This window comes from Micromys minutus (genome assembly GCF_963924665.1).
Source record: "Micromys minutus genome assembly, chromosome: 25".
In the NCBI taxonomy this organism is placed as follows: Eukaryota; Metazoa; Chordata; class Mammalia; order Rodentia; family Muridae; genus Micromys; species Micromys minutus.
This window is the reverse complement of record NC_137960.1, coordinates 10,932,619-10,959,353: the sequence shown is the minus strand read 5'-3', so window position 1 is coordinate 10,959,353 and position 26,735 is coordinate 10,932,619. Positions and strand designations below refer to the sequence as shown.

Below are 26,735 nucleotides of genomic sequence, written 5' to 3'. Positions count from 1 at the left end.
CTCTGGCTGAGTTTTTGGATGGGGCTGGAGAGATTGCTCAGCAGTTACATATTGTTCTTCCAGAGGACATTAAGCCTGATTCTTAGTGCCCACGTCGTGTGAGTCACAGTCACCTGTAACTCTAGTTCCAGGGGAATCTGATGCCTCCGAGCTCTGCAAACAGGAGCCATCAGGATGACAGATCTTGAAGCAGCCAGTCGCACCACAGTTGAGAGCAGAGAGATGATGAATGTGTGCATGCAGGGGACAGCCGGCTGTCTCCGCTCTTATGCAATTCATAATGCCCTGACTAGGTTTGGCACCGCCCACAGTGGACAGGTGTTCCCGTATAATTAAGATACTTCCCCACAGGTATGCCTGCAAGTCATCCTGGTCCAGATAACTCATCATGAAGGTTTTCTTTCTAGACAATTCTAGGATTGTGAAATAGTAACAGTTCAGAGGTCCTGGCCAAGTAGCCTGCCCATTTGACTCTGAGATACTGTCATCGGCCTATGACTGTGATTAGTCCAGGCATTTGTGTAACACAGAATCCTGGTAGAGAAAAACAGCTGCCTCGGAGGGGTGGGAGGAGAGGTGGACCTACTCATCTCTCCAGGTTCTCTTTATAGTTAGGATTAGGAATTGGGGGGGGGGTGTACTATGAATCAGGGAGCTGCTTACCATGGGCAAATTAGTAATATTTCTGTCAGATTAAGAAGGGCTGAGGTGCCTACCTGAAGGAAGGGGAACCTGGAGGAACCAGGGCTTTCTCCCAGTCTTGTATAGACCAGGAGTTCTGGGCCACAATCAGTTCTGCCTTCAGGATACCAGCATCAATGGCCAAAGACATTTGGCCATCACAGCTAAAAATAAGGATGTTACAAGCATCTAGTGCACACAGAGGCCCGAAGCAGTGCCAAATGTCTGTGCCACATACATTTTTATTACACTATAAAGCGTTTATCTAGCCCCAATGTTAATACCAAGAGCCAGAAACCCTGCCCTAGGTCTTTATAATGACATCTTCTGCTTATCCTTACGGGCACGCCACTGGGGCAGGGACATGCTTCCAAGATGGAGCCCACTGAGGTGCTCTCAGAACAGTAGGCCTGCAGCTCTGAATTGCATTCAGTATGACTGGGTGCTTTCACACAGTGGTCTGTACCAGTCCTGTTCTGACTAACTCTAGTCTTCCCACCCGGGGCAGGACTTGCTAAAACACACTCCGTCCAGCCATCCCGACCATTCCCTGCTGCAAGACGCCCTCCGCATCTCTCAGAACTTTCTGTCCAGCATCAACGAGGAGATCACGCCGCGCCGGCAGTCCATGACAGTGAAAAAAGGAGAGGTGAGTGTGGCCGGTGGGGGGACCAGGGGCAGCCTTGTATGCAGGACATAGGGTAAAGTCGGAAGGGTGATCCTGTACTACCGTGGCCACAGCAGCCTCTGCCCTCTCTCAGCCAACCTCTTATGCCTGGAACAAATCTCACTGTTCTCAGACTGATGGAGCATGAGCCGGTCCGCTCAGGTCCCCATTGTAAGCAAAACTAGAGGATAACTTATTGTTTACCTAGAACCTGCCACTTCCTCCCAGCCTTCTTTTCTTGGAGAACTGTAAACACTGGATGTAAGGTTTTAAATGACAAAGGGAAGGATCCACAGTTTAGGGGCATGAGTCTGGCTAAGGAAGCTGATGTCTCCAGCCCGGAAATTTTCTTCTCCTTTTTCCCTACAACACCCACCGATGGTGATGCTCTTTCCGTGTTTGTCATCAGTAAGCAGCCCTTGGCCTGCGGTCTTGCCACTCTTTGAGGGAGGAACCCGGCACATTGGTAGGCCTGTATCTTTTCAGCTGGGTGGCATCTGATGAGCTCCACAGAGGCACAGGGCAGGAGCTTTAATCTAACATGGGCTTCCTTTGTCAGAGGTGGTGTTAAAGGTAGTGGAGCATCCGTCTTATAGTCTCTTGGGTCTTGTGCATAGACAGGACTGTCAGGTTTAGACCGGGTATGGAAAGGTCATGTGACTGTTGCCTCTGGGAACCACTTCTGCCTCTGTCTATACCCTGACAGGCAGGCTGCTCTTGTCCTCTTAGTTAGGGTTATACTGCTGTGAACAGATACCATGACCAAGGCAACTCTCATAAAGACAACGTTTACAGGTTCAGAGGTTCAGTCTATTACCATCAAGGCAGAAACATGGCAGCATCCAGACAGGCATGGTGCAGGAGGAGCTGAGAGTTCTACATCTTCACCCGAAGGCTGCTAGCAGAATACTGACTTTCAGGAAGCTAGGATGAGGGTCTTATAACCCACGCCCACAGAGACACACTTACTTCAACAAGGCCATGCCCACTTCAACAAGGCCACACCTTCTAATAGTGCCATTCCTTGAGCCAAGTGTTTACAAACTGTCACTTTCCTGAGAACCGCTGTTCTACTTGTTGAGTTGAAAGTACTTGCTTAGCCACAGTCTAACTGGGTTTAATGATGAGTGAGGAGTCTGGTCACATTTCTCTCGGTGGGCCAGGAGGAGCCAAGGAAGAGGAGAGAACCTTTTGGTTCCTTTCACCAGACCCATCCAGGCTTTGGTTAAAGCCACCTTGGGCTCCGTCCCGGCATTCTGAAGGCTCCCCTGAGCATTCCCAGCTGTTTCCTTCTACAGTGTTTCTTGTCTCTACAATGGGGTAGAGGCACAGCTCACCTCCCCGAGCCTCACGGTGGTGTGACTTGTGGAAGGGCAGTTGACGGCAGCACTCCCGCCCTGTGCGTCCACTCCTCAGTTACCAAGCCCACTGAAGTGGGACCCTAGCTTTTCTAGCTAGTAACCCCCGGGGGAAAGTGTCAGCCGGAGCAGTTTTCCACCTGGTTGTCCAGTACCTACGGGACCTGGGAGGCAGGTCTCATCTGGAGTTCATTGGGCCTTGTACCAGGTTCTCACCTAAGGCCACTGGATAAGAGCAGAGCACGCGGCTTCCCTATCAACATCCACTCTATTGTACTGGGAGATGGATCTGCGTCTGCCAAGATCTCATGTATTGATTAGATGCCTGCTGAAGTCACCCATTCCACCTGGTGCTTTTTCTTCTCTTCGGCCAGCTGTTCATGTAGGGCAGCCTGACTGGGGAAGCAAATGCCTGAATCCCTTTAACCTTGCCCCTCAACATAGGACCAAATCTGCTCCTGCATTCCTGTTCACTGTTTAGGGTCCCTTATTCAACTCAGCCTCCTTAAGGACTGAGGAAAAGGAGATCTCAGCCCCTGTTAGCTGCTAAGCCTTCTTCCTGCATCTGTCTGCAGGTCTCAGGGCTTAGGGTTCTTTATGAAGGCAGAAGCCTGTATCTGCAGAGGGGCTACCCCAGATGCTTGAAGGAGAGAGGACTAGTTTTACAGGCATTTCTGACTTAACACCCTTTCGTCCAGCTCTGGCTGTAAGTGCCTTGGGGCTTACTAAGCCAGGGTGGCAGGCAGGTGCCTGTACTCGTGCCCCTGACCCCCAGGCATGTGGGACCATCCGCATCCTTCACTATCCTTACAAAGCTACATTGATTCTCACCCACTGCTTGCCTGTGACGTGAGCATCTACGCACTCTAAGGGCAGTGATCTCCCTCCACCGGGCCATGGTGAAGCCCAAAGGGTTGCACACTCATGCAGATAGTATGAAACAGGCATGGTGATGTGGAGATGCCATCTGCGTTGAGGATGGTGGAGACAACCCTTCATGCCACCAGCCAGGAAAGAACCTGTAAGCCTCCCAGTGGCGTGAGTCGGCATTGAGCCCGGGTGTGAGCCGGGGCCATACCTGATCTCTCTAGTCAGCCTGCTGTGGTCCTCCTCATGCTTTCAGCCAAATCTCCCCGCTCCAGAGCTGGCCCTTATATGGAAGTGTCTAGGCAGCCTTGAGGTAGCTTCCAAACAGAACAGAGGTCCAGCAGCATCTGACAGACCAGAGTCCTCCCCCAATTCGCCAGGAGCTACCCAGGATGGGGAGTCAGGGCTCTCCTCTCAGCTTCTGGATCAGAGGATCGTGCAGACACATTTTCTTTCCAGGCCCTGGTCCTGCGAGCTGGTGGGTGGGTGCACACTTGTTTATCCAAATTAACTTCACAGTTAGATAACTAGATCCCTGCTGCTGGGTAATCTCCAAGCATTGTCGCCCATCTGCTTTGAGCTCTGAAGCTAGGGCTTTGGAAGAGATTCGAATGACCCGAGTGGTGTGCCCGGGATTCTAGAGGCATCTTGTGGAGGGAGGCGGGCAGTGGGTTCCGAAGGTGCTTTAAGAAGGAACCATGCCAGACGGATAGTGCTGGCGAAGGCTGGGGGCAAGAGATATGGAGCTTAGGTAGAGAAGAATGCTAGGCTTTCCTGCCGGTGCTTAAAAGGAGTTGGGGGGCTAAGGATACATACACACACACACACACACACACACACGTAAGAATATACATACATATACACACATACATATAAGCATATAAGTATATATATATACATACATACACACATGTAAGTATATACATACATATAAGCATATAAGTATATATATACATACATACATACACACATACATACACACTACACACACACACACACACCTTAGTGGTAGAGTACTTGCTATCACACTTGAAACCCTAGACTTCATTCCAGCAACACATATACACACACAAGGACTAAGGATATATATGTATGTATGGACACACACACTCACACATATACACACACACACATATATATATATACACACACACATACATATATATATTTATACACACATACACCCTTGGCTGTCATGCTTGGGAATCCTTGACTCAGTTTCAGCAACATGTACACACACAAGCACAGAAGTACACATAAACACAGACGTACACACACAGAGCTATTGGTTGACTGCAGCTGGAAAAGTCAAACCCATTCTCGAGAGGTCTTAAGGAGCGGGTGGTGAGCAGATGTCAGGCAAGAGTGAGATCCCCACCCCCCACCCCATCAGCCCCGAGTAGTCAGCAGGGCTTGCTTGCTGTCGTGAACCCCAGACACGCAGAAGGATCAGACCTGTAAGTGTGGTACAATATCAGAATATACAAGAGCCCTGGGCTCAGTCCTCAGCACCACAAAAGCCTCAGCAAATGGTGCCCAGGAGCCCCTCCAAACAGGTCTTTTCCTCTTCCGTCTGTGGCATTGACCTGGAACCCAGGCCCTTGTACATTCCTCCGTCACTGAGTTACAGTTCAGCCCCTGCCCCAGCCACCCCGTGTGATAGAAAGCAAGACAGAGATAAAGGGAACATGCTGTGCCAAGGGGAAAGGGTGTGTATACACTAAGTCCACAGAGCATGCTTCTAAATTTAGTCTTCCCAAAGGAGGCCCTGGGTGGGCAGGTTCCCAAGCAATGCCAGGGACAGGCTGGGAAAGCAGAGGGAATCCCGGTTCCCCTCACTTCTGGGAACCAGCCGTATCAGCTTCTTAAGCAGGCAGTGGTGTCCCTTGCAGCTGGTATTTCCTACCTGCATGTAGAGGGACATCTAGGGAGTACCCCCTCCACGCTCTCCCCCATGACATGGGGACACAGACACCTGCATAATGTCTCCTGCCAACATACCACACAGAAACCAGACCCCCCCCATTGTTGTGTTTTATAAAAAGAAAATGAGGAAGGGGTACGTTTGGTGGAAGGGATGTGTGGTGAGGTGAAAGGGGGTGCCTCTGGGGGCCCATGCTGAGGCATCCCTTTCCCCTGAGGTACCAGCCACACGATGGTATAGTACAGAATATTATTTATGGCGTGGGGAGGGGAGTTGAGGAAGGAGAGGGAGAGAATGAACACAGGAGTAGAGACCAGCCATGAGCTTGTGGAGTGGGACAGGGGGATGGGGAGAGAAGGGACAGAGAGGGAAGAGAAGAAGAGAGCAAGGAAAAGAGAGAGGAGGGGGCAAGCAAGCCCCTTTCATAGTGAGTCAGGCACACCTGGCTATTGCCAGGTAACTGGGGTGGAGCCTAGAAGGAAGGCCAACACACTTAGCAACAGTCACACACAGGAGCATATACACATCCCATCTCCCTTTCCTCGTGCGCACACTCTGGCTATTTCGGCCGCCAGCCTCTCTGAGTTACAGACTCTTTGGATCTGGGTCCAGCAAGGTCCTAGGCTGTGACTGTCCTTCAGTTCTGTCTTAGGGCAGGGGTGGGATGGGAGGCTGGACTGGGTGAGACCTTGAGTCAGCAGTTTTCCCTAACTGGCTGGCCTCTAATTTTTAGCACACTATGGAAGCTGTTAGCAAAGGTGGCCCAGCCTTGACCTTGGCCGTGTATCTCTGAGAGTAGAAGCAGGCTGGATCGGAAGCCATCGCTGAGCACCCTGTGCTTCTGGTCGAGCACTTCTGAGTCAGGTGTCTCCTGTGCAGACAGAGACTGAGCCCGACCGCCCCCCGCCCCCCATCGATGCCATCTGAGCTAGCCCTGCCAGACCTGACTGACCAGAGAGTCTAAGCAGGAGCCCGGATCCCAGGGAGGCAACAGAGGAGCCCACGCAGGTGATGACTCAGCAGTGGAGGCCGAGGGACAAGGCAGGGACCTTGAGGCTCTGTACAGAGTTACGTGGGTCCCCACCTATCCTCAGTTATCTCTTTATCACAAATTCCCCACTGGCGTATCTGTCATGGACCTGTCTCTCCCCTTCCCTGTAGCTGTTTCCCAGGGGCAGAGAGATGGATGATAGGAGCGAGATCGTCTTAGCCACTCCCCGCACTGTAGATCTAGCTAGGCTCGGAGCAGCTTTGAGACCTAGCCTGGCTGACCTCCTGAGCTATGAAGGAGGAATCTTCCCAGAAGTCAGAGAGTTCTTGACTATAAAGCAGGCAAAGTGTTGCCAGCCTTCAGACTCTGACCTCCATGCCTGAGACAGCCCATCCTTTAGGATGGGAGACTTTCCTCTCCCTCTTCACCCTCTGACCCCTCTGTTCTGATTCCCAGCCTCCCTCCTTGAATGAACTGCTGTTAAAACTTAGAACCCCACCTGTCATCCCAAAGCTTACGTGGCCCTCCTCACTGGCTGCTGGATGTCCTTTTTGAGTAGAACTGCCGATACCCTGGGGTTCAGAAGTCAGATTCCCATGGTGCTTCTGACAGTCAGCGACTTGCGCACTCCTGGACTAGCTAGCTTTGGTGGGGCTGACTGAGAAGTGCTCACGAGCCGCCTGTGACAAAGCTGGAGGGGGGATTAAGTAACCGTTGAGATATCAAAAGTACTTAGCAGGACCAAGCTAAAGCTAAGACCTTCTGCCTCTTGGAACCTCTTAAGCCTGAATGTCTCTGAGGGAGCATTCAGTGCCAGGAGACTGACTCTTCAGAACATTACTGACTCACAGCTTTTAGGCTGATCTTAGGGTTCCCTCTGCTGGTCATTGCAAAAAGTTCAGTTACTTTGTACAGAGGAAAAAGACTGCCACTTTGTGGTTTGGGGACTTCTGTGTCCTTACTGAGGAAGCAACCATGTAGTCATTCTCAGGCAGGCATATGTTGCTGTCCTAGTACCCTCCTGTATCCCTCCACTGACCTAAAACTCTCGATGTCCGGTCCCCAGAATCTGCCGTCCAGCCTCACCCATTTCTCCAGATGTGTATAGTATGTTGGGAAACAGCTCAGCCGTTAAAAAAGGCCAGGTTGCCAGCCCCAAAGACAAATGCATGTATGCTGTTTCTTGAATCTTGTAGCTTCTGTCACCCAGAATGCCTTCTGTCCTGTGGAGGTGTGTGTGAGAGAGTGACAGAGCTGTGGTCTTAGCATGCTGGTAGCCTTCCTGTCCTGCATATGGACACTGGCCTATAAGAAATACTTGGCTGTCTTGTGCAGTCAGTTAGGTGGTCACAATGAGCTAAGCTGCCTGTGTTAGTGACATGTAGCTCTCCGTGCCAGGGGATGTCAGGGGCCTGTGCAGGCTGCACCAGATTCTAACCTCTGTTCCTGCAGAGCGTGGGAAGTAGAATTTATGGAGACAGAAACGGCAGGCACAGCCCCAGTCCACTGTGAAGAGGGTAGGGAGCATCCTGCTTCTCAGGGGGAGTGGGGGTGCAACTACACCCCATGTTGGGGTAGACAGTAGGCTTCCATGCACATTGTTAAACATCTGCCCTACAGATCCTTCCAAGGCAGTGTGGAGTGCAGTCAGCCTCTAGAAAGTCTTCCTGAAGCCAGGTGCCTCCCCAGGCTTGTGAACTCCTGAGGTCAATGAATACACTGCTGTATGCAGTACCGCCCTGGGATGGCCTTTATGGAGCCATTTTCTTATCTTTGAATTGGGCATGGAGGTGGGTCACAGTAGCAGCACCTCATCCTACCTCTGTCCTTTGTACGGCATGTCACCTAGCCCACATTAGCTGTCTGATGTCATTGTGCCCGCTTAGTCTTGAACTGTACAGGTGAGGTGGACTGTCTCTTGGCTCTTGGATGGACTAAGTGGTACAGAAGGCTCAGGACCTGCAAGGAGATTATTCTTTATATTCTTTTTCCTTGTTCTGGGCCCTGCCCACCCGTGTCACACACCCTGTGCTGTCCACCTATTTTCTCTATTGGTCAGCAATGGGGTCCAGACATAAGCCCACAGCTTCTTGAAGCCTTCAGCATTAGACTCAGCCCATGTCCTCAGCACTGCCTCTCCTCAAAGAATTCCTGGGCCCGTCTTCTCACTACTGAAAGGCTGCCGAGTCAGTCCTTGGAGTACTGTGTGTGCCTGGGAACAGTCCCTTGACAGGAGCATCCCTTCTATGTGGCTGATCTCAGGCCAATACCTCAGCAAGGCACTGGTTACCCCAAAGTAATGTCCATCTCTGCCCCATTCTCTGGTGTTCTTCTATGGGCCAAACATCTAGGAAGGACTCAAAATAATTGGCTGAACAAAAGAGATGCCGGCAGCTGCATCTATAAGATAAATAGAACATTTTAGGAAGTTAATGTACAGGATGTGAAAGTCCCCAAAGAGGTTTCTAGGTGGTCTCCTTGCTCCTGCTGAGCCCAGAGCGCCCAGTATCCCCTTTCCCACCACATTCATCACCCTGACTTGCCCCCTGTCCACACCGTGCCCACAGCATCGGCAGCTGCTGAAGGACAGTTTTATGGTGGAGCTGGTGGAGGGGGCCCGCAAGTTGCGTCACATCTTCCTGTTCACTGACCTGCTCCTCTGCACCAAGCTGAAGAAGCAAAGTGGAGGGTGAGTGATGTACCTCAGGCCCTGGCCACAATGCTCAGGAGAGTGGGTTTCTGACAGAGTAACAGTGTTGCCAGACATCCCGCTTCTTACATTGTTTCCATCCTTTCCTTACATTGTTTCATCCTTTCCTTACATTGTTTCCATCCTTTCCTTACATTGTTTCCAACCTTTGGTACATGATACCAGGCTCAAAGTCAGGTCTGTCACTACCCATAGGGCAGGGCCAGTGACTTGTCTTTGCCTCCTGTAATGAGGGACAGACAAGGTTATGACTCATATGTTGGAGGAAGGTCTCTTCATAAATCATCTTAGAAGAGTGTGTGCCTGGAGCTGCAGAGTTGGAGCAGGAACCCTCCCCTGTCAGCAGGCAATCACTAGGAGGTTTCTATACTTTTGTCGTTCTAAGCTGTGTTGCCTTCTAAGTTTTACACAAGCCACCACCAGTAAATTTCTCAGAATACACACATGCACGTACAGACTCGCACCTCACCATTACCACTGCCAGAGATTTGCCCAGGATGCACCAGGTTGGAATGGTACCAAGACAATCATGTTAGACAGTGGGATCCCCTAACATTTCTACTGTGCAGACAAACTTAAGTCAATCCACGAGTAGGGAGCTTCTACCCCATCCGTCAAGCGACGTGACTATAACAGGCAGATCACAGCCTCTCAAACTCTGCAGCTCTAAATTTCGGTCCTGTCCTGTCCAAAACCAAGGCTGCTGTCAACTTCAGCCTAGCTTGTTTCGTGAGATGTGCGCAGTTTTAAGTCAGGTAAAGAGTCCTCCGAAGCAGCGATGTTAGCAAAAAAAAAAAAAAAAAAAAAAAAAAAGTTGGTCTGGTCTGTTAATGTTTTGCTCCCTCTCCACCCCAGCAAAACCCAGCAATATGACTGTAAATGGTACATTCCGCTCACGGACCTCAGCTTCCAGATGGTGGACGAACTGGAGGCGCTACCCAACATCCCTCTGGTGCCAGATGAGGAGCTGGATGCCTTAAAGATCAAAATCTCCCAAATCAAGAGTGACATCCAACGAGAGAAGGTGAGGCCATCTGGGAGAGCGTGTGCCAGGTTCTGTGTAGTCTGAGTGCCCAGCAGGCCCTCATGTGTGCACCACATGGGCGCTTCCTTGATCTTGGCCAGGCATCTGGCCCCACCGCTGGTCACCAGGATCTGCTGGTACCCTTGAGAGTTCCCAGAGTACTGCCCTAGATGGTTGTTTTGAGAACCTTCGTCTAAGTTTGAGTTCTCATTACCAAAGTCACTTGGCTTACTGGCGACGGTGCTCACAGAATCCTGTTATGGACAATTGCCTTGTCTGTGAAACCGCTGGCTGCCTAGGTGCCTGACTTGTGACCAGAGACCCTTGCACCAGAGGTTTGTTTGTACTCCCAGTTTAAGCCTGCCTCTCTGTCACTCAGATGCTAAGAACCCAACCTTGCGCCTCCCCACCTTCTCATCTTTTCCTCAACCCCCATCCTTGCATCCCAAGAAAACCTAGTCTAGGGTAGGCTCTGGTTTTTCTCATGGAAGATGTAACTTTAATCCATTGCCATAATAGCAAAACAAGCTGGACGATTTGTTACTCACATATACTGGACAGGAAAGGTATATAGTGTGGGAGAACCATTTTCCCACCACCCCCAAGTCACATCAATTGGAAAGTCAGGCCGAAAAAGGGTGCGTACTCGAGACAACAGAAGCATTCTCTCGTTTTCGTTTTCTACGAGACAGTCTTGCCGTGTTGTCCCGGCTCGTATCCTGGGCCTAAGCAGTTCTCTCAGCCTGGCCTCCTCCATAGTTGGAACGTCAGAAGTATGCCATTCACCTTGTACACCTAGTACATAAAGAACGTGGTATGGATTGACTTGGGTTCACGTGCAAGTGTTTGAATGCTATGCGTAAGAGGAGTTGGGAAAGCAGAGAGCCTGGACTCCTAAGCAGGAGATGGGCATCCAGGGTGTGGCCTTGTGCCACCATACCTCAAAGTCTTTGTCTCTGGAGCTTTGGGGGTTCACCATGCTGATGCTTAGGCAGTATCTAGGGAGATGTGCTTAATCACTTAGTGGAGCCCCACCTAGGCTGACAAGGATTTGACAGTCTGGGATGTGAGGTTGGACAGTGTGGCCCCTCCAGTTGCTTTGGACTGCAGGCCTCCCTGGTTGTTTGTTTGTTTCTGGAAAACTTGTAGAAGTTTTAGAAGTGTAAGGAGTCAGAATGAGTTCCTATAGTCTGGGGTTAGTCCAGGCCAGAGTGGGGGCCTGGCATTAACCACAAATGAACTGACCCTCGGCTCCGAGACGTTCCCTGGATCCCTGGTGAGGTGGATACAGCAGGAAGGGTCCTCTTCAGCCTGCATGCCCCTTTCTCGCCTGCCGCACTGCAAGTGTAGCACATTTAGCAGCGTGTAGCTTCAGAAAGGGAGACCCAAGATCACAGTAGATATCAGGTCATTTATTCACGTCTCTATGGTAGATTGTCTCCAAGCAGAGCCATTGCTGGGTCCTCGGGGCTACTGGGCCCTGCTGATGTGTTTCCATCCCACATGCTCCCTGTCTTGGAATTGGAGGTTGGGCTTATGAGAGGCCGTGGTCTTCTCTCCAGGTGTAGTGACCTAAGGAAGGTTTCACACAGCTCAGGACAGGGAGAGGTTTTCTGATTAGACCATAGTGACGCTCCTCTTAATGTGTTAGGACCCTCTCCTCCCCACCCAACATCCCAGGGGCCCGGTGTTAAATGTGACCAAGGTGGGGAACAGGTAGAAGGTCCCCTAGACCCTAGTCATTCCTGAATATTGTCCAGGTTTTGAAAAACCTGAAGGCCCCTCCTCTGCTTTTATGAGAAGGCCTGGTTCCTTCAGGGAGAGCTTAAACGAGCACATCCCTAGTTTGTCCTGGGGCTCAACCCTAAGGGGAAGGCTATTCACATCCTCTGAAGGGCACCAGCAGCAGCCGAGGAAGGCCCTGGGCTGTACTGAGTAGGCAGATGGGATTTCTGTGTTACACGAGCCCAGGGTGAAGAGCGAAAAGCAGTGAGCCACCACCGAGGGGGAGCAGGCAGCCCTGGTTCCAGATGGGCAGGACTGTTCTCTCTCCACAGAGAGCAAACAAGGGCAGCAAGGTCATGGAGAGGCTGAGGAAGAAGCTGTCAGAGCAGGAATCACTGCTGCTGCTAATGTCCCCCAGCATGGCCTTCAGGGTTCACAGCCGCAACGGCAAGGTGAGTACCAGCTGCCCGCTGTCTCCAGCTCTCCTGTGCCTTTGCACAGGGGAGCATCCCCATTCTGAAAGAGATCACTGCAGCACACCACATGTCAGGTGCAGGCGCACATCGCTCCGATGGTACTTTGGGCTAGAGTCTCCATAGCGGCTGACTCGGCTCCTACCGCTGGGGAGTGGCAAGGGGAGCAGGGAGGAAACAGGGTGGGTAGCATTCATGTGTTTGCAAATGTGACCTTGAGCACTGGAACTCTACCTGGGGAACTCTGGCGTCATTGGCATTCTCTTCCAGTCTGGTTCCTAGTGCCATCCATAGCCCGAGCCTCTCCCTCCATAGCACAGTACGTACTTGAGAACACATAGGATGATTTATTTCTTAGCACGTGGCAGGAAAGACAATTGGCAGACTCTGTAGACCTTTGTCTCCGTCTTGTCTTCTTACGGATTGGATGCAGACAGTAGGTGATCATCAGCCCTCACTTTAAAGAACTACCTCATAACTCCTTCCTATCCTTACGCTGCATGCCCTCTGCCAGAGTCATTGCCTGACCCAGACATTTCAAGTATGGCTTACGCCGGACACAGACCATACTATATTTGGGTACCATAGACCAAAGTACAGTCTGCACAGTAGGAAGTGCGACACGGTCGGCCTGGCCGTGAGCACACCTGGACTCGGCTAGCTGGTGTGTGTCTCAGATCCTCTGGGTTCTCTTGTTGATTCACAAGACTGGGAGATAACTGGGGTGTGCTCTTCTTTCCGCTCACCGTAGAGTTACACATTCCTTATTTCCTCCGACTATGAGCGAGCTGAGTGGAGGGAGAGCATCCGGGAGCAGCAGAAGAAATGTGAGTTCTCCCTGTACCCAGAGAACCCAGCCTTCTGCCTTCTCCGTGGGCATGTTCCAGCCCTTTTCCTCTTCTCCCTTCTTCTTGTTTCTCTGCTCTGCTATTCCTTTAGGAAGGGCTTTAGACTCTGGGCAAATGTATGGAACCCCATCTAAGTCTGCAGGCACATAAGCTCCCTGGTCACTGTGTGCTCTCCCACCCATCCTGACCTGAGATTCCTTCCCTACACTGTCCCAAATTCCCCACCCTTACCAGCTATTCGCCCCCCGACCCCCTGGGCCTCCTCTGTTCAGCAGCTACTCCCCTGGGGACTGCCTTGCCCTCCCTCTGCGGGCAGTGATGCAAGAGGAGCCTTTGGCTGGACCCACCTAAGGGACCATACTGTGCCGTTGCACTGTCCTCTGCCTGGATGACCCCAAGACAAGACACTTGGTGCTCACCGGAATGGCCCCTTCCCTCTCTAGACAATTCCTTCTCTTAGTGGCTTTATTCTTTTCTGGAACTGTTACCTGCTCTTTGGGTCCTGGGACAGTATTGGGAATACAATGGTAGGCCTCACCCCAGATCCTTGGGCTGCAGTCCTCAAAGGCCTGCTTGTTCCCTGGTGCTGGAGCAGTTTCTGTTGAAGTCAGAATTTGGGTTCAGTTTCTTCAGAGGCAGCTGTGGGCTCTGCGCTCCTCTGACCCATCCTGAGCTCTCGTCTCTAAGGCCCATCATTTATGCCTTTGCTGAGCTATGACCACCTCTTCCCGTGCTCAGAAAAGACCAAGGGGCTCCTGCCAGGGCTTGTGTCTCCAGGGATTCTTGGCTTAACACGGGGATCTGAACCATTTTCAACATGGCAGCATCTGTCCCTGCTCAGAGGTGCACCCAGGGGAAAAATCTTTTTGTCACCTGATAGACACAAACCCACCTTAGCAGAGTAGAGGACAGAGCTCTACTGATGTCTGCCTGGGGAGACCTACCAGGCTGACCTGTCATGTACCAACTTGTCCTAAACCTGAGTTTGTACACAGTTTTGGCTCTCCAGGGCCTCCTCTTGCTCTGGTGCTAAACCTGCATTTCAAGCCCCAGTGGGGACCCTGCTAATCCCCACACACTTGTGTTGTGAAGGTCATGAGAAAGCCAACGCAAACTGACCTGTCTCCATACCTACCTGCTCCGCCTCCTCAGGTTTTAAAAGTTTCTCTCTGACATCTGTGGAGCTACAAATGCTGACCAACTCCTGTGTAAAGCTTCAGACCGTCCACCACATCCCTCTGACCATCAACAAAGAAGGTAGGGTTGAGCTCCCGGGTGTCAGGCTGATCTGTTTGGAGCAGTTTCTCCCCTTGAAGCTATTGCTGGACAGATAGGCTGTGACACATGATCAGTACAGTGGATGCAAACCTGGGCTCACACTGAGTCATGTCAGGTTTTGTACTGAGTGCCTCACTGGGCTCTGTGCTTAGGCATGCTTACTCTGCCTACCCCCACTTCACCCGACCCCCCCCCCCACCTTTGCTTTGGAGCTGTGTTTTGGACACTCCCTTGCCTGTGCCTTGAAGCCAACTAGGTCATCAGATTCTAAGTGCAGAATCCACAGTGGGCACACACTCGGATAATGAGACGACCGTGCCTGGTGCCTGATCAGCCTTACCCTCCCATCCCGGTGAGGCAGAAGGTTAACCTCTTTGGTCTCTTGCACAGATGACGAGTCTCCTGGTCTCTACGGCTTTCTGCATGTCATCATACACTCAGCCACTGGATTTAAACAGAGCTCAAGTAAGTAGCTTAGAGAGGGGTGTGATAGTAAGTAGGTGTGTGATGGACCCTGTGAGTAAACTTTAAAGACTGTCCCCTAAGAAGGGCAAAGAGGCCTGGGCTACCCAGGGAAGCCAGTCAGATGTGCCATTCTTTGAGGGACCATGCTTGATGAAGCCTGCTGGGAATAAGATTGTTCTCATCTGCTTTCTGCCCCCCACCACACACACACACACACACACACACACACACACACACACACACACACACGTCTGGCTCAGGTCCTGTATGGATGAACTGCCACCTGCTGGCAGGTCTTTTAATTATTAGGTCTGGAATTTGAGCCCAAAGCCTGATAGCCCAGGGCAAGATGGCAGGAAGCCTAAGGCTCTTGGCAGTGTGGCCCACAGCCCTGTCTGCAGGAGATGACTTAGCTGTTGTAGAGTAGACAAGTACAGTTTTGACCCTTCCCACAACTGCTGCAGAACAAGAGCCTCAACAAGTTTTGGAATGGTTCTGATAAGGGACCTGTGTCTAGAATATGCAGGAAACTCTTTAAGAAAATGCAGTTCTGACTTCTGTACATGCACTGTGAGTATACAAAGGCACCAGCTCATACATATCATACACACATGCACACGCATGTAACGAGTGCACGCACACACACAGGTATGCTCACACACACACGGATAATGATGTTGTTAAGATTATTTGTTTACATGCGGAAAGGATCTGGACACCTCACCAAAGAGATATGCATAGCTGCTCAGTACATAAGAAGATGCTCGTCTTGTTAGGAAGATGAGAATTAAAACCACTTTGAGATACTCATTCCTACTCCTTGAGTCAGTGATAATCAGAAACAACGTATACTAGGCCTGGAAGTGTTGCTCAGTGGTAGAGCCCCTCCCTGACCTGAATGAGGCCCTGAGCTCCAACCCCAACACTTTAAAACAAAAGAAACACTGGACAGTATCAAGTATTGGTGAGGATGTGGAGAAATGGGATCATTGTGTGCTGCATATATAGAGGTCACAGCCATTTTGGGACACATTGTAGATCTTTTTGTTTGTTTGGTGCAGGGAACTAAATCCCCAGGGCCTTGTGCACAAGCCCACTGAGCTACACTCCCATTGCACAGTTTCTTACAAAGTGCCCCCAAACCTCTCATATATGCCACCAATGCCACCCTTAAGCATTCGCCTTAGAGAACTTCAAGCATCTCTCTATGCAAAGTCTTGTGCAGATATACTGTGGCTCCCATACGGTGACTCATCCAAAAGGAATGAGCTGGGCTGGAGAAATGGCTCAGTGGTTAAGAGCACTGGCTGCTCTTCCAGAGGTCCTGAGTTCAAATCCCAGCCACCACATGGTGGCTCACAACCATCTGTAATGAGATCTGATGCCCTCTTCTGGTGTGTCTGAAGATAGCAATAGTATGCTCATATACATAAATAAATCTAAAATCTCTTTTTTAAAAAAAGGAATGTGCTTGCTACTGATAGATGAAACAACATGTATAAATGTAAAAACACAACAAAGGAAATTATACCCCCCCAAAAAATCTATATATTGTATCATTCTGTATATGTTAAGTTTGTCAAAAAGGTTGAAGTCAGACAGACTATCAAGTGTCAGAATAAAGGAAAGAATGAAACTTGCTTATGATGGACTCAAGGAGGCTTTTGGGGTGAATGCAGTGGTTTTCTGAAATTATTGTACTATTTGTATAATTTTTTTAACTTATCAGAAATTACCAAAGCTGGGCATTGTGGTGCACACCTGTAATCCCATCACTCAGGAGGCAGAAGAACCATGAATTCTCAAACAGTCTGGGTTGCTTTGTGACATCCTGTCTCAAAAAGAGCAAATCACAGTCATTAGGCCATATAGTTGCAGTAGATGAATTGTTGAAGTGTAGATTGTCCCTCTGATGTTGTAACAGGCTAATTTATCCTAAACTCTTCTCTCTTTGCAGCCCTATGTATACTGGTGTTTACTGGTTAACTAGCTTCCTTTTTAATATTTTTATATTTATTTGTTTGTATATATATGCATGGGTACCACCATGACAAAGACAATTACAAAGAAAGCCTTAAGTTGGGCTTACAGGGCCAGAGGGTTAGAGTCCCTGATGGCAGAGTGAAGACACCGTAACAACTGGCTGGAACAGCAGCTGAGAGGTTATGTCTCACAGTAAGAAACAGAGAGCACTCTGGGAATTATACAATTTTTTTGAAACCTCAGGGCCCACCCCCAGTGACACACCTCCTTCAACAAGGCCACACCTCCTAATCCTTCCCAAACAGTTCACCAACTGGGGCCAAGTATTCAAACATATGAGCCTGCAGGGGGCATTCTCAGTTCTACCACCATATGTGAGGAGGGCAGAGGACAACTTGGAGGATTCATCATGTGGATTTCAGGAATTAAACTCACATTTTCAGCATTGGCGACCAGCTCCTTTACCTATTAACCTATCTCACCGGCCCCTATATTAGTTTCTTTTCTTATTGCTATGACAAATGCTGCAAAATACAATAAAAAATATATATACCAGAAAATGCAAAGTACTACAAAACTGTTTTGTACAAAGTTCTAAAAAACTACAAACAACTACTTAAAGTTTTATTGTGACTCACAGTTACAGGATGTACAGTCCATCATAGTAGGGATGGGTGATCACATGGTATTCATACTCAGGAAGCAGAGGTGGATGTTCAGCTCACTTTGTCCTTTTTTATTTAGCTCATAGGCATTTAGGATCATTCTTCTCACCTCTATTCTTAGATACTTTTCTCATAGTCATGCCCAGAGATTTCCCCTCCCCCTTAGTGTTTCTCACTCTCATCCTATTGATGATCAAGATTAGCTATTGGAATTATATGTATTAACTTCCTACATCAAAAACTCCCCATAGTGTTCTCCAACTTCAACACTGCTTAAAAGTCTCAAGTCTCATCTGACCTACTGTAGAACAAAACCAAGTTACATGATTCCAATGTACGATGGCACAGAGTAAACAGCACCATAGCAAAAGGCAAGAATGGGGGGGAGGGGCAGGTATAGCAAGGGATGATAGGAATAAAGCAAGAGTGAAATTTAGCAGGGCGAACACTAAATCATTCAGCATCTGACTTAGAATGGAACTGTCTGAACTCCGAAAGGATTGGGTAGTCCTTCCCCTGCCCAGTTCTGCCATACACAGCCCCTCTTGGGCCAGAACTACCTTTATACCTGCAGCTGTCCTTGATGGCTATCAGTGGTCCTGCAGTCTTCAGTATACTGGGTCTCCATTGCAACTTTGGCTTTACCCATTGGCCTCTTGGGCCTCCTTAAAGACACTACAACTCTGTTAGACATATGTGGCTCTCTGGAACCATTGTGCAAGATTCCCATGTTCCCCCTCGGTCTTACAGCTTTCATGCCTGTAAACCAGTATCGTGTAGATGGTTCTGCTGTCAGCTTGGGATGAAGCCTGGCCCCTTTGTACCAGTTTCTTGCCTTAGCCTCTCTGCACTGACCTTGGGGAAACTGGGCAGTTCCACCCTTTGGCAACACCACTAGTGTCTTATTTAGGGTTGCATTGCTTTGAAGAAGCACCATGACCAAAGCAACTCTTACAAAGGCAAGCATTTCATTGGGCTGACTTACAGTTTCAGAAGTTCAGTTCATTATCATCAAGGCAGGAAGCATGGCAGCATCCAGGCAGGCATGGTGCAGGAGGAGCTGAAAGTTCTACATCTTGATCCAAAGGCAGCCAGGAAGAAAATCTCTTCTACCCTGGGTGGAGCTTAATCATAGGACCTCAATGCACACCCCCACAGTGACACACTTCCTCCAACAAGGCCATACCCCCTAATAGGACCACTTCCCATGGGCCAGCATATTCAAACCATCATGCTTAGTTTAGACTCTCCTTTCAAATGAATTTGCATTTTCACGTTGGAGACTACAATGCATGGGGTCCTGCTTTACCTCAGGGTCTTTCTTTTTGTCCCAGTTCAAAGCATAAGGTTTGTCTTTAACAATTACAGCCACATTTTTCACCTTGGGCCTTGGCTACAGCTTTAAACCTGTTCAACCCCTTTTTCTTAGCAAGCCGTACATCTTCTATGTCTCAATAAGAGCAGTGGACAGTAGCCATGCCAAAGCCTAGATGTCATCTCTCCGTGAAATTTTTTCCATGAAACAAATTAATCTGTTTTTTTTTTTAATTCAACCTCATTCATAGCTTGGATATTTGCCATATCATAACCTGAATGGCTTCTCCTGGTTACTCTTTAAAACCTACTGAGGTAGGCCTCTACTATTCATTTTCCCTGGGTCTTCGGTCCTCCAGTCTCCAACCAGAATGACTCATTGAACTGCTCACAGCATTCAAAGACATTTCTAACCCCAAGTTCCAGACTCTTCCATATTCCTCCAACAAACCAGTTTCAAAGTCCTAGACCCATAATCAGATCTATCATAGGAACATATACACTTTCACACTCCCGCCACCAGTACCTCACCCTACCCCAGCCCTGTTCCTCACTCATGCTAGGACAGACATCCCAACAAATGCAGCTTAAGGAGAGAAGGTTATCTTGGCTCACAGTCCTTCATAGTGTGGAAGTTATGACAGTGGGAGCCTGTGACGGCCGGCTATATTGTATCCATTCAGGAAGTAGAGGGCTATAAATGCTTACCCTAGTTTGCTTTCTCTTTTTAGTCAAGTTGGTCAAAAGATACCACTCTTGTGTAGGGAAGGTCTTTGCATCTTTAGTTAGATAATCTCTCACAGTGGTTTGTTTGCAAAGGATCCTACAGCCAACAAGTTGCTAAAATTAACAAAGATGGATGTTGGGTGAGCATCTTCCTCCTTACCAGGCCTTCCCCCAGGGCTCATCGAGTAACAGGGCAGATGATGCCCCCGCTGCCTTTCCAGCTCTGACTTCTCTCTCCTGACTTCCCACGGTACTTTTCTGTGTGATGCCATACTCTTTAAACTTAATATTCCCAAGCCAGACCTAGTCACTTGCAACCTCTGTTCCACTTTGTGACTCTTTGCTGTCAGACGAATGTCATCCTCCACTGGTGTCTCAATCTGTATTTTGTTTGGATTCTTGGCACTGTCGTTGATAGCTGTCCTGTCCCACCATACTGTCCCCTTGCCCTGTCAGTCAAATGTCATTACCCATCATGGCACTTCATCTTGGCCTATATGCCACTAGATCTTTGACATGGCCTGCCTTATCCTCATTCCAACCTTCTCTAAAATGCAGAACGCCCTCTACCTGTCCTTTGCCACTTAGAGTTGGCCAGATCACACTCACAGCCAGACAGGTGCTGCCTTTTCTTCCTGTGCCCTGCACTGGTGTGGAACTTCCTGTGCACTAACTCTGCTTGGTGACATATCAGGCTCTGCTCAGATCATGGGAGCTTCCTAAGGGATGTCTGCTGTGGTCTCTCCCTGCAGCACCTCTCCCCCTACCCTGGCTGCCAGTGCCTCGGTCCCCTTCCACCCTCACACCCAGCATAGGTTCCCCGTTACTGAAGGGGCTTTAGCAGCCAATGCTGAGTGATGTGGAAGTGGATGTTTTTAGAAGTCCTATTTCCCAACTCGTCTGGTCTGACAGGGCTAAGAGTATTGCATGAGGGGCTGGGCTTGCACCAGCCTCTGTTTGGGTTATTTTACGAAGGACAGACCCCTTTTTTTTTCCTGAGTTTTGTAAATAGCACCTGTTCCTAAGAAGAGGCAGGCAATAAGAGATGGGTCACACTTTCCCTGTCTGTTTCTCACAGATCTGTACTGCACCCTGGAGGTGGATTCCTTTGGCTATTTTGTGAATAAAGCGAAGACTCGAGTCTACAGGGACACTACGGAGCCGAACTGGAACGAGGTGAGGAGCCAGCTCCCACCAGGATGTTTTCCACAGTTCTTAATCCTCAGGGGCTCCCTAAGGGCTTCCCCGAAAGAAAGCTACACTGTTGCCAGCATTCCTGGAATCTCCTAGAGGTTGTTGGGGGGAGGAAAGTGTGTGTTACAGCCAAGAGATCTTATCTCTCGGTCCCGGAGAGTCTCACCCACCCTCCCCAGCACAGAAGGAACCTGTTTTTCCAGAGCAGTGTTTAAAGAGAATACTTTAAAAGGACTCCCATTCCTGCTGCAGGCAGTATTGTTAGGGTTGTGTTTTCATTTTTTCTCAGAAGCTAGACTGAGCTCCTGTGGTTGGCTGTTCTGGTTTCTGAAGTCCTCAGTCTCTGCTTGTCAGAGCTGTAGGGCTGCAGCCCAGCTCCCTGGACCTCCCTGGTTGTTTCCAAGGGCCTCTGTGTGTTTTTCTTGAGATAGCAGGTTTTCGTAGTCTCCTGTCTGTACTCCCCAGACCTTGGATCTTGTGAGTGAAATAGTTGTACAAGAGGTAGCGTGCATGAAGTCCTCAGACCTGTAAGCTGCCACTTCCGGTCTCTGTGGTCGTTGAAACCCCTAAAGAACCTTGCTTTAGTTGGCACAGGTGGAGCAGTCAAGCTACAGGGCTGCCTCCCAGCCCTTGCCCACTGAGGAGTGAACTGTGAATCACTAGGCAGCTTGGTCTGATCTACCTTGATGTGGTACAGCTGTGGGACCAGATCCCAGGCCTTGCTACATAGTATCCCCATAGACTGAGCATCCTCAGGCAGCTAGGAGGGGCGTCTCGAAGCCCACCCCAAGAGTGACCCACTGCTTCCAACAAGGCCACACCTTCTAATAGTGCCACTCCCTGGGCCAAGCATATGTAAACCATCACAGTTCCCTCCTGTTAAAATCTCGTATGATGTAATTTGCCTACATCAATAAAACCTGCATCACCCAGAGGCTGCCGTTGATGTTAGATTCTGTGGATTTTCACCAATAAATGGTGACTTGTGTCTTTTATTATGGTACGGCCATCCAAACTTATGAAATAACGATCTCTAATAGTCACCCAGTGCTGTTGGCCTCAAGACTATCCTTTGGAGTTAGACGCTGGTATATCGAGTTTGAAATAGGTTTGAGAGGGTTGAAAAGCTTCCAGAAACATCCGGTCAGAGACCCGCAGTGTAGATGCCCACAGAGATGCTAAAGAAGGTCCCAGGACCAAATGAGGGGTACCATTTGTTGTCCAGCCATGATTCAGACATGACATTGGGCTGCCACATACTTGGCTGGACCTGTTTGTTCACGGGTAACTTTCTTTCTTTGGGGGAACCACAGGAGTTTGAGATAGAGCTGGAAGGCTCCCAGACCCTGCGGATACTATGCTATGAAAAGTGTTACAACAAAATGAAGTTGTCGAAGGAGGATGGTGAGAGCGCAGACAAGCTCATGGGGAAAGGTCAAGTCCAGGTGAGCCTGCCCCACCCTACCCGCCCCCCCAACCGAATGCTCCATGATCTCTCCCATGTGAGGCTGCTAAAACAGCCTAACTCTTGGGATGGAGTGGATAGCCAGCTCTGTCATGGGTCCTTCCTTCTTTCTCTGTCGATCATATACTGTCTTGTTCCCAAAGATTTTTTTTTTTTTTGTCAAAAACATTTTCTTGCAGCTGAAGCCATAGTTACTGTGTGTGTTTCAGCAGCCCACAGGTAGATGGTAGATGCCCTGAGGTAAAATGGGTTGTATAAAAAGCAAGAGTCCCAAAGCCTACTCACTTTCTCTCTGGGGTATAGACCCAGTTTCTGGCTGCCTTCCTGAACAGTGTACACACAGGTGGTTCCCCCAGAGCCCCTCAGGAAGGCCAAGAGGATGAGTCCCTACAGGCTCAGTGCAGGGTTCCTAGTCCTGAAGAAGGGCCATTTGTCCCTCGGTCCCTTCAAAACTTTACACAGCCCCAGAAGTATCACCAGGGCAGACACCACCAGCTCCAAGGGGTTTTTTTGTGGCTCTACCTAACAGTGCTGCAGGAATAGCGAGGAGAACATCTGGATTGCTGCAGTTTGTGGTGCGCACAGCTGCATTCCCTCTGGTGTCTCTTGAGGCCAGGCTGGACTGTGTAGAGTAATAAATAAAAAGTTCTAGTACCTACTACTTTTTGGGTTCTTTTTTTTTTTTTTTTTTTTTTTTTTTACACTGTAATTCTTTCTAGAGTCAGTCATTTATTTGTCTATTTATTTATTTATTTTTCCTTACAACTTTATTTAAAGAAGAGAGATACATGTACAGATTTTTAAAAGCATTTTGGCAATTCTTTTAGAGGTTTGATGGTATGCATTGAAATCCCACTAGTTACCGTAAGCATAAAGTACATGGAGAACAGAACGTAACATGGAAACAGTCCAGTTTTCTTGTTGTATAGATTAAACATAGTCATCTTTGAATACCAAAAATTGCCACAAGGCTATATTCTTAGCTCTTGGATTGTTAGTGATTTAAGGTCTAGGTGTAGCATACTGAGAGGGTGTTATTTATTTATTGAACATGCAAGCACAGCCTACCACAGTATGCATGCAGAAGCCGTAAGACAGCTCCTTTCGCCTTGAAGCAGGGTCTTTTGTTTCTGCTGCTGGGCTGTGAGCTTCCGGGCAGTTCTCCTGCCTCTTCTCTCACCATCCTTATGGTACATCTTCCTACATGAAGCCCAGACACTTCTATCTGACCTCCTTCCGTGGAAGTGGGTGTCAGGGCTTCCGTACTATCTAGACTTTTCTATCTTCAAGTGAGGCCACTAAGAGGAGAAAGGACAACCAGAAACCCTTGAGAGCGCAGTATATACCCACAAGCACCAGCTTCCTTCCCTAGAGGCAGTAAAATTCACCCTGTGCCAAGGGTAAAGAAGGGATAGATAAGCTCCCCTAAATCCATTCTTGCTTTGAGAGGAGGACCCACGTTCTCTTCACTCAAATCAGGAAGTCTCTGTCTCCCCTTCCAGGTCAGGGTCCTAAGAGACGGAGGCTGCTTCCTGGTTTTATAAATTTTCTATTAATTTGTATTTATATGAGTACATTGTAGCTGTCTTCAGACACACCAGAAGAGGGCATCAGGTGTCATTACAGATGGTTGTGAGCCACCATGTGGTTCTGGGAATTGAACTCAGGATCTCTGGAAGAGCAGCCAGTGCTCTTAACCACTGAGCCATCTCTCCAGCCCATGCTGCCTGGTTTTAACTGTGCAAGTGTGTTCAGGAACTCGGGGCTTGGAGCCCCAAGGGATTACCATACACCAAGAGCAGACTGGAAAACAAAAATGTTCCTCTAAACGTGCTGTCTATAACCTGCCACGCTGAAGCCACAGCCTTTGTACTGAGCCAGCCACACTGTCCTTGGACATTAAGGATGTTCTCAGATTGTTTTGTTTTGGTCTTTCAAGACAGGAACTTTCTGTGTAGCCCTGCCTGTCCTGAAGCTCGCTCTGTAGACCAGGCTGTCTTTGAACTTACAGAGATCTGCCCGCCTCCGCTGGCCAGATTTATTTGTTTTTTTTTTTTTTTTTATCTTCTGTGTACCTATGCATGTGTTACCTGCATGTATGTCTGTGCACTACATATGTGTCTGGTCCCTGAGGAGGCCAGAAAAAGGAACCGTATCCCCTGGAACTTGAGTGGCTATGATCTTCCATGTTGGTGATACAAACACACCTGGGTCCTCTGCAAAAGCAGTAGGTGATTTTACCAATTGAGCTATCTCTCTAGCCCCACTATTGGTCTTTGGGGGTTGATGGTGGTGGTGGTAATGGTGGTGTTTTGTTCCTTTGCTTGGTTGGGTTTTGGTTTTCTGAGACAGGATTTCTCCTTGTAGTCCTGGCTGTCCTAGAACTCACTCTGTAAACCAGACTGGTCTCAAACTCAGAGATCCGCCTGACTCACTCTCGGTCTTATTAAATAACATAGTGTTGGCACATCTGCAGGTGGGATGACTGGCAGGGTGCAGGTCCTTGGTTGTGTGCTGTGTCGGCCTGTTTCTCTGGTATAACAGAATGCTTGAGGTCGATCCCTAAGAGAAAATGGCTTTTGTTTAGCTCAGGTTTAGAGCTGAGACGGTCATCATATTGGAATTGTTGATGATACAGAAAGGGAAGATTGCGTCTCGAAACAGGAACCCAGGGGGCTTGGGGGTCACGCTTGATCTCGCAACTCGTTGTCCTCACTACCTCCCTAGAACTCAGGAGTCCCGTGAGGGCTTTCCCTCCCCCAAAACAGCTCTTTTAGTGACTTTATGACCTCACACTAGGCCCCACTTCTGAAAGCGCCCACGATCTCCAGACTGTCACACTGAGGGATGTGTTTATCCAGATTTTAACACAGTCGCTTCTTCATGCTCAGAGTCCGTGTTTCATAGGAGAAGGGAGGAGTGGGCCCAGGACTTTACACTGCCAAGCAAGCATTCTCCCACTGTCCTGCAGCCCCCGTGCCTTTCTTATTTTAGTAGGAAACAGTCTTGCTGATATGCCTAGGTGAGCCTTGAACTCCGCAGACAGGCCAACTGCCTCCGCCTCCTTAGTAGCGGGGATCACCAGTGTGCTGCTACGCCAACTGCAGCAAGTCCTGGAGAACAGCCATTTGACATTTTAGGAGATGCTCTCCCAATGTTTCAGGCCCTGTGGTGAGCAGTGCTGTCTGGGACCTGCTAGCACCAGCACCCATTGCTCTGTTCCTTCTCCTTGGCATCTGCCCACAACCCAGGCATTCCTCATACATATCCCAGGTCCCGGTACTCTCTTGAAGCCTCCGTTACCCAGCTCACATGAGGGTGAAGGGAGAACATCTTGTGTATTCCATGGATGCCTCACCTGTCAATTGAAAAGCCTATGGCCTGTGGTTTCGGCAGGAAATAGAAGGCGGGACATCAGGAAGAGAGAGGGAATTCTGAGAGAGAAGGAGATCCTGTGGAAAGATGGGACACGCTGAATGCGTGGTACCTGAGCACAGCTGTGTGGCAAACCATAGGCTAAAATAAATGGGATATTTTAAGTGGAGAGAAGAGCCTAGCTATATGGCCAGGGTATTTGTAAACAGATTTCTCAGTCTGAGTCTTTTTTCTGGGAGCTTGGGGCTAGAGGAAGAACCAGGGGTGACCCCTATACAAGGGTGATCCCAAGAATGCCAACAGACTGGGTGCCCGGCCCCTCTGTGGGTTTACCAAGTTAGCAAAAAGAAGTTCAGGCCCCACTAGTTGTTGACTCAAATGACTTGAATTTTCACCTTGACTCTTGGGAACGGTTGGATTTGAACCAGGACCTCTAAGTACTAGGAAGCTAGGGGTCTCGGCGGGAAGTGATCAAAGCTAGTTAACCAAACCAAGCTCCTTTGAAACCCCCTCGCTGTGATACTGCATTTGCTTTTCTGTCGGGGCATCCGAGCGCCCCACGCCAGCCTAGCAACGAGAAGAGAAATGTCCTGTGCCAGAAGGCAGCGGGGGCAGCAAAGACAGACAGACCCAGGATACTTCCAAGAGGGAAGAGACACCTTTGTGTAGAACGGGGCTCAACTCCAGATACAGCGCAGGCATGTGGAAATTTGCAGCCAAGAAGCAGGGTAAGGGACAGTGGGGACGACTAAGAGTGAGGAAGATTCTGGCTAGACCAGCCCAATGGCATTTTTTTTCCCTGAAGGAAGGTCAGGTGAGCAGACATTACTTGGAGAAAGGTAGGAGCCAAAGAACCCAACTAAATATGGAAGATGGGAGGGTGCACCCATAATCCAGGACTTTTGAGATAGAGTCAGGAAATCCACGATGTCAGGGCTAGTCACAGCCATGTAGTGAATTATGATAGTGGTGGTGGTGATGATGATGATGAGATACTGTCAA

The 26,735-nt window shown here is 49.2% G+C and overlaps 1 protein-coding gene across 1 annotated transcript in view; it reads left to right on the top strand.

Annotated features, from left to right (window-relative positions):
- Window positions 1-26,735, top strand: part of BCR (BCR activator of RhoGEF and GTPase) — a 114,368-nt gene that overhangs the window by 73,668 nt on the left and 13,965 nt on the right. The window contains exons 8-16 of the mRNA XM_080937537.1: window positions 1,190-1,330; window positions 9,056-9,177; window positions 10,054-10,222; window positions 12,280-12,399; window positions 13,172-13,247; window positions 14,421-14,525; window positions 14,937-15,011; window positions 20,778-20,875; window positions 22,207-22,338. Of these exons, the coding sequence (XP_080793663.1) occupies window positions 1,190-1,330; window positions 9,056-9,177; window positions 10,054-10,222; window positions 12,280-12,399; window positions 13,172-13,247; window positions 14,421-14,525; window positions 14,937-15,011; window positions 20,778-20,875; window positions 22,207-22,338 (1,038 nt within the window). The remainder of the gene's footprint in view (window positions 1-1,189; window positions 1,331-9,055; window positions 9,178-10,053; window positions 10,223-12,279; window positions 12,400-13,171; window positions 13,248-14,420; window positions 14,526-14,936; window positions 15,012-20,777; window positions 20,876-22,206; window positions 22,339-26,735) is intronic.